This window comes from Carya illinoinensis, chromosome 9 (assembly GCF_018687715.1).
Source record: "Carya illinoinensis cultivar Pawnee chromosome 9, C.illinoinensisPawnee_v1, whole genome shotgun sequence".
NCBI lineage: Eukaryota > Viridiplantae > Streptophyta > Magnoliopsida > Fagales > Juglandaceae > Carya > Carya illinoinensis.
In genome coordinates this window covers 40,538,932-40,553,006 of record NC_056760.1, presented here as the reverse complement: position 1 = coordinate 40,553,006, position 14,075 = coordinate 40,538,932, and the positions used below count along the sequence as shown (strand labels likewise).

At 35.6% G+C, this 14,075-nt stretch overlaps 1 protein-coding gene across 18 annotated transcripts; it reads right to left on the bottom strand.

The window, feature by feature from the left end:
- Positions 1-484: 484 nt before the first annotated feature.
- LOC122277642 (peptidyl-prolyl cis-trans isomerase PASTICCINO1-like) lies at positions 485-3,839 on the bottom strand. Of its 18 annotated transcripts, none has more exons than XR_006229061.1 (8): positions 3,515-3,834; positions 3,160-3,263; positions 3,007-3,034; positions 2,843-2,940; positions 2,117-2,186; positions 1,276-1,377; positions 1,085-1,163; positions 485-991 (listed from the first exon to the last, which is right to left on the bottom strand). XR_006229061.1 is itself a non-coding variant. In XM_043087725.1 (3 exons), the coding sequence occupies exons 2-3, from the start codon at positions 1,139-1,141 to the stop codon at positions 647-649; spliced, it is 402 nt and encodes a 133-aa protein (XP_042943659.1). In that variant the 5' UTR covers positions 1,142-1,163; positions 1,276-1,579; the 3' UTR covers positions 485-646. The 18 variants fall into 18 exon arrangements, 2 of the variants coding, with proteins under 2 accessions (XP_042943659.1, XP_042943658.1); XR_006229063.1 differs by having other exon boundaries at positions 2,878-2,940; XR_006229059.1 differs by having other exon boundaries at positions 2,117-2,214; positions 3,515-3,833.
- Between the last annotated feature and the right edge of the window lie 10,236 nt (positions 3,840-14,075).

Below are 14,075 nucleotides of genomic sequence, written 5' to 3'. Positions count from 1 at the left end.
AATATTCAGAGATGGCCTAGTCTCCTCGAGAAAGATTGGTAAGTTGGAAGCAAACATGAAACTCTTTTGCCTGAGAATGAGATGAAAACATAGATGCCAAGGATGACCATAGGTCTCGGGCTGTAGCAGAAGAGAGTACATGGCCTAAGATGGATTTGGAGAGAGAGGAGAACAATACACTTAAAGACCATTTGTCAGTACGTCTCCAAGATGAGAATGCAGGATTTGATTTCAATGTTTGAGTGGAGGTATTCTAAAGGAATTCAGGAGGGTAGGGAAGAGAGCCATCAACATAACAAAAGAGATCTTGACCCCTTAGATAAGATGAGGTTTGAACTTTTTAGAGGAGATAATTCTCAGTAGTGAGTTTAGTAGTAACAATGTGAGCAAAAGTAAAGGTGATGGAGGAGGAGGAGGAAGATGAGGCCATGGATCTGGGACGTGTGAGTAAGAAGGCTCTTGATACCATATAAAGCCAAAGGAATTGAAATAAAACGTAGAGAAATAAAACTTCTCTCTACGTTTTATTATAGAAATAGTGTCTATTTATAAACTTTACAAAGAATCAAGGGAATATTTGTTTGTTACAAATCGCAGTAGAGAATAACTACCACTATATACTCTGCTGTTCCTATTCTAGAATATACTAATTTTGTACAGTGTGTATTGGTGCTCTGCGTGGTGCTCTGCCGTGTAGCAGTTTTGTCACTATCAGTACATAGCTTAATAATATGGTGCATCTCTGCAGCCCAAGACCTGAAAATAGACGTCTACCGATAGGCCGAAAGCAGGAAAACAAACCCAATTGACAGGCATCAGCTGCAGCTTCTCGTGATTCTTCTGAATTATTCGCATTCAAATCCTCCTTAGCAATGTTGTCAGGCTTTTCACCTACATTATTATGATCTTCTCTATCTCCAGCATCAGCAATTTCCCCTTGTTTCTTGTAAATTAGTCCTTTAAATTGTTTCCGAGCCTTCCTCTCAACTTCCTGAAATCAAAGGATTGATACATGATATTATACAAAACATTTTCAACTCCATCTCCAGATAAAAAGTGAGAGTTTGGGGGTGTTCCAACCCACCTGCTCCTTCTGCTGTGGCTTTAGAAGAGCAGCTGTTGCATCCGCTTTAGATGCCATGGCCCATGTCGAGTTTCGTTATCTAATCGAAAAGCAAGTTTTACATAGGGTCGAGAATTTAATGATCAACTACTACCATAATAAATATAAGTTATTGCTCATACTTAGAAAGAAAACTAAATATTAGCAATAACCATTTTGAAATCAGCCCTTGCTTCCTCAAGATCTCCAGATGCCATGTAGGCCATTCCACCGCTGTACAGAGCCTTCACATGTTCAGGGCTTGCATATAAAACCTACATAATTCCAGCATGAATAGATATATAAAACAAAAACAAAAGAAAACCACCTTGGCCTGTGAAATAAATTACTAAAACCAGTTGAAGATATACAGCGCAAGGATGGTCTGGCACCCAAGAGCATGTAGGGTTTTATTCTCTCTCTCTCTCTCTCTTTCTTTCTCTCTTTCTTTCTTTTTCTTTTTTTTTTAAATGAAGGGGACAGGACTCCAGTTTTGTTTATTACCCTTACTTGTGGCAGAGGAATACCATGTATAATGAAACTTGGGGGCTTACAAGGAGAAAGTATAATTCCGAAAGCAAGTTCCTAAAAAATATATAGACTTTATAGTTTATATAAAGTTTACAAGATTAAGAAAAGCCTAGAAAATTTGTGCCTAATAGTAGGAAGGCCTGCACGATCCAGAGAGAACAGAGCAATCATATGCTTAGGGAGTTGAAAGAGAGATGAAAAACTTATCATCTTTATCACCTTTATATTTTCCAGAGACAAAATTGGAACTTTATAAATTTCTTGGACGAAAATCAAACTTGAACCAAAATTTTAGGAACCAATAGTATATACTTCAGCTGTTGATGATGGACCATTCTCAACAATGAGGGAGTTCTAATGTCCAAGTAACCACAAGTCTAATGGTCAACAACAGCACTTCTGCAGCCATCTTGGAAAATATGCTATGTTTATCACAAAGTCTAGCATCAAACTGAGGCTTAAAGAACTACATTCATAGATTACCTGTGGCATCTCAAAACGAATATATCCAATCTACCTCCCATTCAACATGACCTTCAGGAACATTAGCTGCCTGATCACATCAGGGAAAGTTCTGAGTTCTGCACATATTTCGAAGAGGAAGAAAGAAGAAGATAGACATGATAGATTAATGATAATGATAATTAGAATAATAGCCAAATTACTCTATATATGTTGTTCTGGCAAAACTGGATACAAACAGAGGGGGAAAGCTAGATTTTTAAAGTAACCTAGGGAAGTTTTTATATGCATAATCAGGTGGACATGTGAGAAGAGCAAACTCGCCCAGCATCATCAAACGAACACAAATTTCAAACCCCTCATGCACCTAGCATACAAAATGGGATTCTCAGTCTGTTAAATTTTATTATAGAAGAAAGGTTTCAGCATAACTCAAGTGAAATTTGCGCGATCCACATTGGTACAGGGTTGATTTACAGGATAATAGGTAACAAATATACAGTAAATATTACACTATAAATAAACCATCGATGAACTTAATTTGCCCACTCTAGAAGGTCCTTATCCAGGAAGTAGAATGAATATTTTCAGATGCAACAAGTAAAAATAAAAGTAAATGGGATTTTTACAAACAGATGCCAAATATTATAATTGGTTTACATTAAGTTCATTCTATTCCATTCTTTACCATATCTTTCGCCTATTCTTTTTTTACATACAGTTTCAGAAACTAGGATAATGATATACCATTGCAACTTCACCCTTCAACATCGTCAGAATACCTTCTAGTAATCCCACTATCATCTTGCGTTTTTCCAAAACATGTCTTATTTGGGTACCGTTGCCTGTCATGAAAAGCACATGTTTATTCAAGCTGATATGGTAGAAGACAACCAAATTGCAATCCTCACTATTGTGTTGAAGACCGTCGGAAAATTTCTACAACAACAGCACATTCAGTTTAGGACAAATGAGAAATAATGAATGATAAATGGGAAACAACAACTTAATGAATGACTTGTCATCAAGTTCCAGCTTCAAATGGAATTTAAAATGCTTTAAACCTTAATGTATCGAACGAAGAAGTCATGTGCCATATTATAAACCATCACTGACAATGTGATTTCTGGCGTATGAGCAAAAAGCTGCCAATGCAATGATATATTGCCTGCAAATTATAAAACACAAATCACATTTCAAATTCGGCCTCCCAACTTCTCAAATAGCCCGCTTTCCATTAACATAAGTTATAATAAAGCCACTCCAACAGCATAACACACCATGTCAATTACAAAAAGCCGACTCACTAGGCCGGAAATCAAATACCTATACGAGCTTATTTATACTTTCAGTTACAACATTCAAAACAACACGGAGTACAATCAAGCAGAACCAGAGCACAGCAAGCAAAAGACCAACCTATCACCATCTGAAGGCCTCGAATCACCCCTCATCAGAGCTTTCATCAACCTTCCCGGCACAATTAAATCTACCTCCTATAAGAAAGATCATATCTTTCGTTTTCCTAGCTTTTCCGGGTAACCCAACTGAAGTAAGAGTTGTCGGCGAAAATGTTGCATTTCGAAAAAGAATCGAAAAGACAACTATCTGAAATTCGGACCTGGAGGACGAGTCAGGACCAAGTCCTCCAGGTCCAATCGACCCAAGTTTCTCCGAAGCTCAATATCCAGTAGCGTCGGTTTTTTTATGGCCCATCACTGTTGATTAACTTGATTTTAATGATGATTATGATCCGCACTTGTGCCGCATTGATGACCCAGTGGTGGGTCGCGCACTGAATTCACTCCCTTGTTGGAGCCACATGGGGCTTGTTTGTACTTACATCTGGATAGCACGTCGACCTTCACGAGATATTTAGTAACGCCAGTTGTCGTCGACACTGTCGAATTTGTGCATTTATGGCTGTCGTTTATATTGTTTATCTAGCATCATTCCCAAGGCAATATGTTCGACAACGATAGGCTTAGCCCCATATTTACTCTCTTTATTATTTTTAGTGTATTTAAAGTTATTTTTTTAACATTCCCAATTATTAAAAATATTAAAAAATATACAATTTTATTAATAATCATTTCGCTAAAAATTAAGTTAAAAAATAAAAATAAATTAAAAAAATAAAAGAAATAATAAAATAGTTATAGAAGAAAAGTAAACCTATCATTATTCATATTCTAATATCAATTATAGGATTTAATCCAACGGGTAGATATATAAAGGAAAATAATATTATATGTCTTCTAAGTTTATCTCTTAATTTGACTGGTAATATAATTTTTTAATTTTTTTAATTAATAATTAAGAAAGTAACTATTAGTGTATTAATTTTTAAAAAAATATTTAAAGATGTTTAAAAAAATTAAAAGAAAAGGCAAAAAAAAATGTAATTTATATTAGGGGCACATCAAGTGAACAATTGTTTGTTTTTTTAGAATCAAATATTGCTTCATTCAATAGTAAGAAGCAGGTACAATGAAAGTCATGTCATTACAAACGCTAAAAAGCCTTAAAATTACACAACAGAACATCCCTCCGCGTCCACTGCTAAGAGCATTGGCAAATACAAGTCCAAAATTTTGAAGTTGAAACTTATTTATATAAAAAGTTTGAAATTTCATCTACAGTAAATCTCAGCCCCTCATTATACTTGGCGAGCTCCTATACAAAGATCAAAAACATATATTATTATTTTATCTTAACTCCCACACTTAGAGTCACGCTTCCCTCCTGTACAAAGATTAAAACTATATAAAAAGTTTTCGTCCCTCGTTTACAATCACATGTAGGGATATATAGTACGGATATTTCTTTTTTTTTTTTTTTTTTTACAATTTTTTAATATAGCATGGATATATTTATGGTGAAAATGTCTACTATTTTTTACAATTTGCTAATATAGCAGGGATATATTTATTGTGAAAACTTGGATATTCCATGAAAAAATATTTCTAAAATAATAATTTTAGTTTTTAATAAAGTTATTAATTAATATATGAAGTGTATTTGTAAAATATTAGAAAAAAATTATTAAATATTACTAAAATATATAATATTATATTATTATTTGAAATTTAAGATAGCTAGTCCAATATGGACTAATCTAGCTAGAAGTCTATATTATAACTAAAAGATCACATTGGAGTTCCATTTTAGACTTGGCAATGTTTAATGCTCTAAATAAGTTAGAATAAAGTTAGGTGGAATGGACCACTATTGAAGTGCGCTACCCACAAAATGTCCATTTCGGGCCAAGGTATTCTCTACCTCATTTCCTTGACGACCATCATGAAGCACATAAAAAAATTGAGAATGAGATAATAAGAGTTGAATCTCCCAAATCATAAGGCTATAGCTAAACCCTTGTTCTTGGGTTGATCGAATGGCTTCAACAACAACAAGAGAATCCCCCTCAAGTATCAAGTGAGAGATCCCCATATGGTGAATAATTTCTAAAGCCCTCAAGGCCACAAGCACCTAAATATCCTCCACCAAATAAATGCCTTCTTCCTTCCTTGACATGGCCATAATCATGCTGCTATTTTCATCCCGCAATACTGCACCCACCCTAGACTGATATAGTTGACTAAAGACAACCCAATCGAAGTTCAATTTTCGCTACCCACATGGCTTAGGCTTCCAACACAATGTAGATAATCGCTGATTGACTTGCTAACATTGCTAAACCAATAGATAACTTTCAACATAGGAAAAACAGATTGCCACAACATAAAACATAGAAGCTTCACTATTATGGAAAATTCTTAAATTTCTAAACTTCCTATAACCCCAAGCAATGATTACAAACCGTGAAAAAATATGTAGATCATGAAGTCCTATCACTGCCCAAATCCTATTATCAAACCGAGAATGCAATTCCAACAAACTTATATCCCTTTCAAAGGATTTAGCCCAGATTTGAGAAATGCTAGGACATTTAAATAATGCATGGAAAATATCTTCATTAGTTGCATGACAGAAATCGCATATACCAGAAGCAATTATCTTGCGATGAGAAAGTTGACGCTTTGTGGGTAAACCATCATTACAAACCCTCCATAGAAAACTTTTAACTTTATTGGTAATTGTAGTTGCCAAATATTTTTCTAAAATAATCTATGCGAATCATCATGTAAACTAGTTCTAGTTTCATGCACATCTCCTAAATGGAGCACTAAGTGATAAGCTGACTTTACACTGAATAAGTCATTACGTGTACAATCTCATACTAGCTTATCAGTATTTCAATGAGGAAATAAGGGAATATTAAGTATGTCTGAGGCCTCAAAAGGAAGGAATATCTTATTCACCAAATCTAAATTCCATCTACTTGGTTGTGAAGTATCCATTAATTCATGAACACATGCATCAGCAACAAGAACATTGCATCCAGTAATGACTTTCCTATTTGGTAAGTTAGGTAGCCAATTGTCTGACCAAATACACATTTGGTCCCCCTCTTGCAATGCCTTATAGATAGCCAGATTGAACAACATATTTATATTCACATATACTATGCCACACATAAAAAGGGTTAGAGCCCATAACAGACAATAAAAAATCACAATTTGGAAAATATTTGGCATTGAAAACAACATTAAAAAATAAAAAAAATAAAAAAATAAAAAAAAAAGAAGATAATTCTGGTGTTGTTGAAAGTGCCAGCAACAGATCAATTTTACCAGGCATTCGAATGAAGTTGAGTGGGAGTTAGTCCCAGGCAGAATAAGATTTCATGAACTGGGTGGGGGAAAATGCAGTCTTAGTCTGTAGGAAAACATAATGGGGAAGAGGGCAACTTATGTCTCAAAGCAGATTTCTAGGAGGTCATCCGGGCAGTAAGAGTCGAACTGTAGTTGGAGAAACGTGAAGGGCTGAAAGCAAGGAGGAGTAAAGAGAAGAGAGGCAACAAGAATATTGTAGAAGTTACTGGTTCTTGACATATCACGAGTGCGAAAGAGGAAGGATTTATAGGCCCAGCATGGTAGTACAGTCGCAAAAAGAGGAAACGTATGATAGTCATCAATGCGGAAAAGATGGAATGACAGCCCACAAAATATTACAATTACGTCCCCGAAAAAAGCAACGGAAGGATCAGAGTTGGGCACATGGAATCATCAAACCCCTAATTTTTTCATTCAACAGTGAGAGAGGTAATTGGAAACACTAAGCGGGAGCAAAGGAAATTCCCATCGGTTAGTCCGATGAGAATTGGCGGGATAACTATTAGGGAGATTTTCATTAGGGGCCTCAAAACCCACGGAGGCCAGCCTGGGCCCAACATCAGGCATGTCCCCTATACCCCGGGTAGCCTAAGGTGGCCTGGCCCAAGTCCGGGGGGGGGATCTCCCAGTGATTCAAAATCGACGCATGACCCACGTAGGTTGGGCATTACCACCCATATTGAGATAAGATGTTGCAGAAGAAGTGTGGGAAACCAAGTCGGAAGAAGGAAAAGGAAGCACTCCAAGGGAAAGAGACTGGACTACCCAGTGACATTAAGAGACCACGCCGCATTAAATGAGATCACTAGATAACCATGCCACATTAAATGATTGATTCTAGATGGCCACGCTTCATTAAAGACAGTATGGCTGAATGAGTTCAAGGAGGATTTTCCCTTCTCCTAGGTCGCAGGGCATGGCCATCTGACTCTCCGAGCTAAATATAAAAGGCTCATTCGACTACCAGGTAAGGGGATCAAATCTTCTAGCTAAAAATACATTAACGTTCATCGTCTCCTTAATTCCCTATTGCTCAGTAAATCTAGGCTAACTTAAGCATCGGATATTCCTCGGACCACCCCAGACCATCTTTCCCGATCCTTTATACGTTGTTGCAAGTCCCTGAAACGGGAGACCTAGACCGCTGAGGACCTAGCCCGAAGGTATACGAAAACGTCATTAACGCCTATCATGATGATGGATGGAATGAACATCCCATATTTCTGTTATCACATTCATTACTTCCACATTTGTATTCCAACTAAATAATAATTCAATTTTCTCTCTATTCAATTGTTTGCCCAAGGCAGCCCATAAGTAGCCAAAATATTTTGAATATGCACATTCTCTAAAACAGAAATTTGACAAAAGATGATGTTAGCAAAAAATAAGTGATTAACCTGTGGAACTTTATTGCAAACACTAACTCCCTTCACCAGATTTTGTGATTCAGCCTTCTGCATCATTGAAGACAAAGTCTAAGCGTATATAACAAATAAATAAGGGAAGAGAGGACAACCTTGCTGAAGTTCACTTGGGTTGAATCGAATCCAAAGGCACTCCATTTATGAGAACCTTATAAGAAGCAGTGGTTATACAAATCATAACCAGCCGAGTAAATTCAGTAGCAAAGCCCATTTTTAACAAAAGTTTCTCCAAGAAAATCCACTCAACCCGATCATAAGTTTTGCTCATATCTAATTTAATTGACATACATCATTTTTTTACCCCTTTCTCTCCGTCGAATCGAATCAACCGTCTCATAGGCCACTATAACATTATGCGTAATAAGCCGGCTAGGGAGAAAAGCACAATGTGATGGCGAGATAACCCATAGTAAAATGACAAGAAAATTATTAGTAAAAAAATGGAGAATATGCACTTTTGATCCCGTTTGCACTTTTATTAAACTCAAATCATCAAAACTAACACATTCAACTTTTCAAATAAAAAATAAAAAAAAAAAGTCTTGTAGCTGCATTTTACAAAAGTTTTAACATTAAATGAAATTTCAGAGAACTTTTCACTTTTCCCTACTTGTTCTTGATTGAACTATGAACTTATCAAAGGCAAAACTTTTGTGGCGTTCTCACTAAATCTAATTTTTTAAAATAAGATTTCAGCGGGTCTAAATCCTCATAACTTTATTTTTAGCTTTCTTGGATTGACATCATTTGGCTTTTTTCAATACTATTTTCACCCGTTCTTGTCTTTTACATTATCTTTTTTCCCTTCAAATTCTTTAGGAATTAGTGGAACTAAATCAAGATACAACCTTGTATTAAAATGACATGGATATCAAGGAATTTGTACTAGGAAAATAACAATTAGGAAACAAGATAATAAAGATGATATATTCTCTTTGAAGATAAAGATCAATCAACGCCAAATCACTTCAATTTTTGGATTGCAAAGTATATCAAACAGTCATTTCTAAAATCTCTTTCTTTCTTTCTCCTTTTTTTTTTTTTTTTATGACCATGCAGCAACCTCTGAAGAAATAAGGGAATATTAAGTATGTCTAAGGCCTCAAAAGGAAAGAATACTTGATTTACCAAATCTGAATTCCTTGGAACCCACAATCAAATTAAAAACTTACCCAAAAAAGCCTAGAATCAAGTCAAGAGAATCTAGACCCGTTGAAATCTTATTTTAAGAACCTAGATTTGGTGAGAATGCCACAAAGGTTTTGTTTTTGATAAGTTCGTAGTTCAATCAAGAACAAGTAGAGAAAACTAAAAGGTTCTCTGAAATTTCATTCAATGTTAAAACTTTTGTAAAATGCGGCTACAAGACTGTTTTTAATTCCTCCATGAAACCTTAGGTCAACTAAGGCGTTCATTAATTAAAATACATGGGCTGAACATCTTTAAGCTCAAAATATCTCCTATAGCTAATAAAAGAAATCCACTTAATGAATTAAATATAGATACATAAAATAAGTTCACACGCCTGTACTTATTGAAATAAAGAGTCTACACTAAACCCTAGGATATGCAACTTCACTCTGTAACTTGTTCATATGGATTAAAGTTGGTTCTTCTTCTTTCGAGCTCATCTTAAATGTTGAGATTTTTACTTTGATAAATTTGCAAACTCGGCCCAAATGGGTTGCACCAATTCTTACATTTTTTTCTCGATCTTTTTAGCTCTTGACCTTGTGATTGACCAATCTAGAATTTGCAATGGATCCTTTATTGGTGCTTGTTGATTCTCATCACTTCCCTTTCAATTTCAACTAGTTGGGTGGGTTTTTGTAATGATGAGGGGGTTTTTGTAATCAAGCTAGACATGTCCAAGATATATAACAGAATTGAGTGGGGTTTCTTGGAGGCAATGATGAGGAAGATGGGTTTTTGTAAATGGTGGATAGAGTTAACAATGGGTTGTGTGACCTCGGTCTCTTATTCAGTTCTTATCAATGGCAAACTTGGAAGGGTTTTTTCACCATCAAGAGGGTTAAGACAGGAGATCCTCTATCTCCTTACTTGTTCATAATCTGTGCAGAGTGGTTAAGCATACTTCTCTACCATTCAGATCAAAATAGCTTCACAAAAGGGGTAGTTATGGCAAGAGGGGGCACTAGAATAAATCATCTGCTCTTTGCAGATGATTGTGTTCTATTTGGTAGGGCTAGATTGGATGAATGAAGTAAATTGCAAGGAAACCTTCGAAAGTATGAGAGGACCTCGGGATAGTTCTTGAACAAAGGTAAAACATCAATATTCTTTAGTTCAAACACCAACGAAGATGTCAAGAAGCAAATATGTGTGGTAGCTATGAAAGATATCTAGGTCTTCTTGCTGTAGTAAGGAGGTCAATATATAAGAGATTTAGAAATATAAATGAGAGTATTTGAAAAATTCAGCAACTGGAAGAATTAGTTCTTGTCCCCAGCTTGAAAAGAGATATTTATTAAAGTTGTCCTTCAATCAATATCTATATACACTATAAGTGTATTTAAAATACCAATAAAACTGTGCAATGAGCTAAATGGAATGATGTCAAAGTTTTGGTGGGGCAATCATAGGAGTGATAGGAAGGTGCAGATGCAAAGCTAGGAGAAGATGAGAGTTCAAAAGACAAGAGGAGGTTTGGGATTTAGAAATATAAAGAGTTTTAATATAGCTCTATTAGCCAAGCAAGGGTGGAGAATGCTGCAACACCCAACTTCCATGGATGCTGTGGTGTTTAAGGAAAAATATTTTAAAAACTTAAACCTGATGGAAGCAAAGCTTGGGTTTAAACCCTTTTTTATATAGAGTAATGTATGGGAAGCTATGAAATTACTGAAGGAAAGATTGAGATGGAGGGTAGAAAGTGGTAGAAGTATCAGAGTTTGTGGTCATAAATGGTTAAGCAAGCCTATCTTTTACTGTGTTCAATCAATTGTCAAGATACTAGCAAGTGATACAAGAGTAGATGAGCAGATAGACTAAGATAGAAGGGAATGGAATGAAGACTTGGTAAAGGGAGTGTTTGAAAATGAAGAAGCTGAGTAGATTTGCAGTATCACAATTAGTATAGTGGGTTCAGCAGACAAACTGATATGGTGCCCATCAAAGAAAGGCATCTTCTCTATAAGAATCGTTTATTATATGGCAGTTGAGAAAAATAGACTAGATAAGGGAGAAACATCAATGGCATAGGTGACGGTTCTAAGGTTGAAGAATTTGTGGAAGTTAAATGTGCCTGGTGTAGTGAAATTCTTTCTATGGAAAGCAGGTAATAATTTACTTGCAACAAGGAAAAACCTCTTCAAGAAGAAAGTAGTAGAAAACCCTCAATGCCCAATCTGCTGTGTGAATGAGGAAATAGTGATGCATGTCTTATGACATGTGTCTAGCTGTAAGAGATGTATGGATAAATTCACTAAGGCCAATACAAAAGTGGGCAAGCACATAAGAAAGCTTCCTCGAATTGTGGGAGAAAAATGATGGAGAGATTAAGGAAGATTTGGAGTTGATAGCAGTCATGTTAAGGAAGTTGTGGTTAAGAAGAAATGAGTTCATATTCAAGGAGACATTTCAAAGTCCTAGCAAAGTAATCTGGTCAGCAAGAGCAGGTCTTGAAGAATTTCAAAAAGCACAGACGGATGGCAATGCAGTGGAAGGAAATGATTCTCTAGTGAAAAGTAGGAACAGAGTTATAAATCAAAAGTGGAAAAACCAGACCAAGTTTTTGTCAATGCTAACTAGGATGCCTCACTTAATAAACAAGACAAGATCATGAGGGTAGGTATTACAGTTTGAAATGAAAGGGGTGAGGTAATGGCTACTGCTTTTGATAAGAAGCCATATACTACTCAACCTGACTTGGCTGAATGTTTTGCTTTATGGCACATATTGAAGTTAGGTATGGATCTCGGGTGTAACAAGTTAATTATGGAAGGGGATACCCAAAGTGATCATAAGAGCTGTTAACAGTGAAGAGGAAGACTTATCTTACATGGGACACATTGTTGAAGATATAAAAGCTATTCTAAGGAGCATACCAGATTGGATTGTTAAATATACACAAAGATAGTAATGTTGTAGCACATATGTTAGCAAAGGCAGCCTTAAAGCTAGAACCAAATCTGATTTGGATTGAGGAGGGGCTGATTTCATTTTTTTCTCATTTGTGAAGAGACATGCAATGTATTACTAAAGTGCAATGAATGAAATGATACACGGTTTTTTTTTTTTTTTTCAAAAAAAAAAAATACTCATGAGATAAATGAAAAATAGATAACATGACATTATTTTGATGACCGAATTTTAACAAAATGTACACATTGAAACTTTTTAGTTCATAATTCAAAATGTCACAATTTTTTGTTTGTGTATTTATTTATTTATTGAATTATGGAAATGGAATGCTAGTGTGACAAAAAAATTCAAATTGGTCGACTTTCTAGAACCCAAACAATGCTTACCATCTTATGTTTCAACCTCTAGCGTCAGAACAAGGAACCAATGAAATCATTGCACGTTTAGGTACGACTCAGGTTCAGTAAAAGAACCAACTTTTACGGAGAACCAACTTTTGCGGCCTCCACCATGTCACTTTTAATGCAATGATGCAGACATATGAAAAAAAAAAATGCTTATCAACAGATCAGAGAGTGAGAGGGAAGCGTGTAGAAAATTCAAACTAGGCACTGTTCAAATGGAGTAAATGACTTCTCATCATTATTTACTTCTTTAAGAATATCACCCTTTTTATCATTTATTTATTTATTTTTATATGCATTGCCATTAGAATTTAGGTATTATCACGTTTCCAAGTACAACTTGGCAGAATGAATCGAAAGGAGTGTGGAGCAAACTTCATAGAGTGAAGGCTTTGGTCATTAACGTGCAACTACTCCTCATGGCACGAGCAACGTCATAGCTATCTCTGTTTTCCAAGTGGAATACCCATATCTTTGCTTTGCTCACCTAACTAACCTCACATCGCCCAAACTAATGTCTCGTGAATATCTGACTTTCTTTGCTTTCCATAATAAAATTTTAGGTTTATAAGGTCTTTGATTTTCTGGTAAGATATTAGAGAGTAGGAACTGGCCAGTTTATTCATGACCGGCTAATGTGTTTCTAGATCATAAATAAATCTGAGATAGAAGGAGAAGAGAGAGTCCATAAATGATTTTGTATTTGAAATAGAGAATTCTTTTTTATTTTAAGTCTTGTCTTGATTGTAAAATAATATAGTATATTTAAATGATTTCGTATATTTACTACTTAAAAAGGACAACCGATCAACATGCATGATTATATCAGCATGCATGCAGACGTGGCTGGAGATGACAAATCATGATCAGCAGAAATGAAGATCATCCATAACTGCAAAGATCAAATGGAAGTGTCAAGCTTTAAAATAGAGGTCAGATGGGCAATATATTTGCATCGCGGAGGATATATAAAAGGGGGAAACCAATGAATAATTACAAGCTTAATTAAAGACCATCCTTCAAAGTCCAAATTCAGTTACTTAACAATTACGTACATACGTTGTGATTTCCACGCGTATGATTGCGACGTTTTAGTGATGGAAAAGAATGGTTCAAACTTCAGTCTCCATATCTGTCAACATTAAGCTATATATACATATATATATGCAGATATCTATCTCAGTCATAGGCATCAGCCTGTACATATTACCCCGAAAGATGGTAAGTTAGTTGAGCAACCTCTTTTTATAATACAGAGAGATGGATGGATGGCACTCGTATTCTGTGGACCCACGAAGAAGTGGCT

What these genes read in the sequence shown, in the direction of transcription:
- LOC122277642 (XM_043087725.1), bottom strand. Translation starts at nt 1,141, where the DNA reads ATGGCATCTAAAGCGGATGCAACAGCTGCTCTTCTAAAGCCACAGCAG. An exon ending in AGCCACAGCAGAAGGAGCAG is followed by an intron (nt 992 to 1,084) that starts GTGGGTTGGAAC and finishes CTTTGATTTCAG; the next exon opens with GAAGTTGAGAGGAAGGCTCG.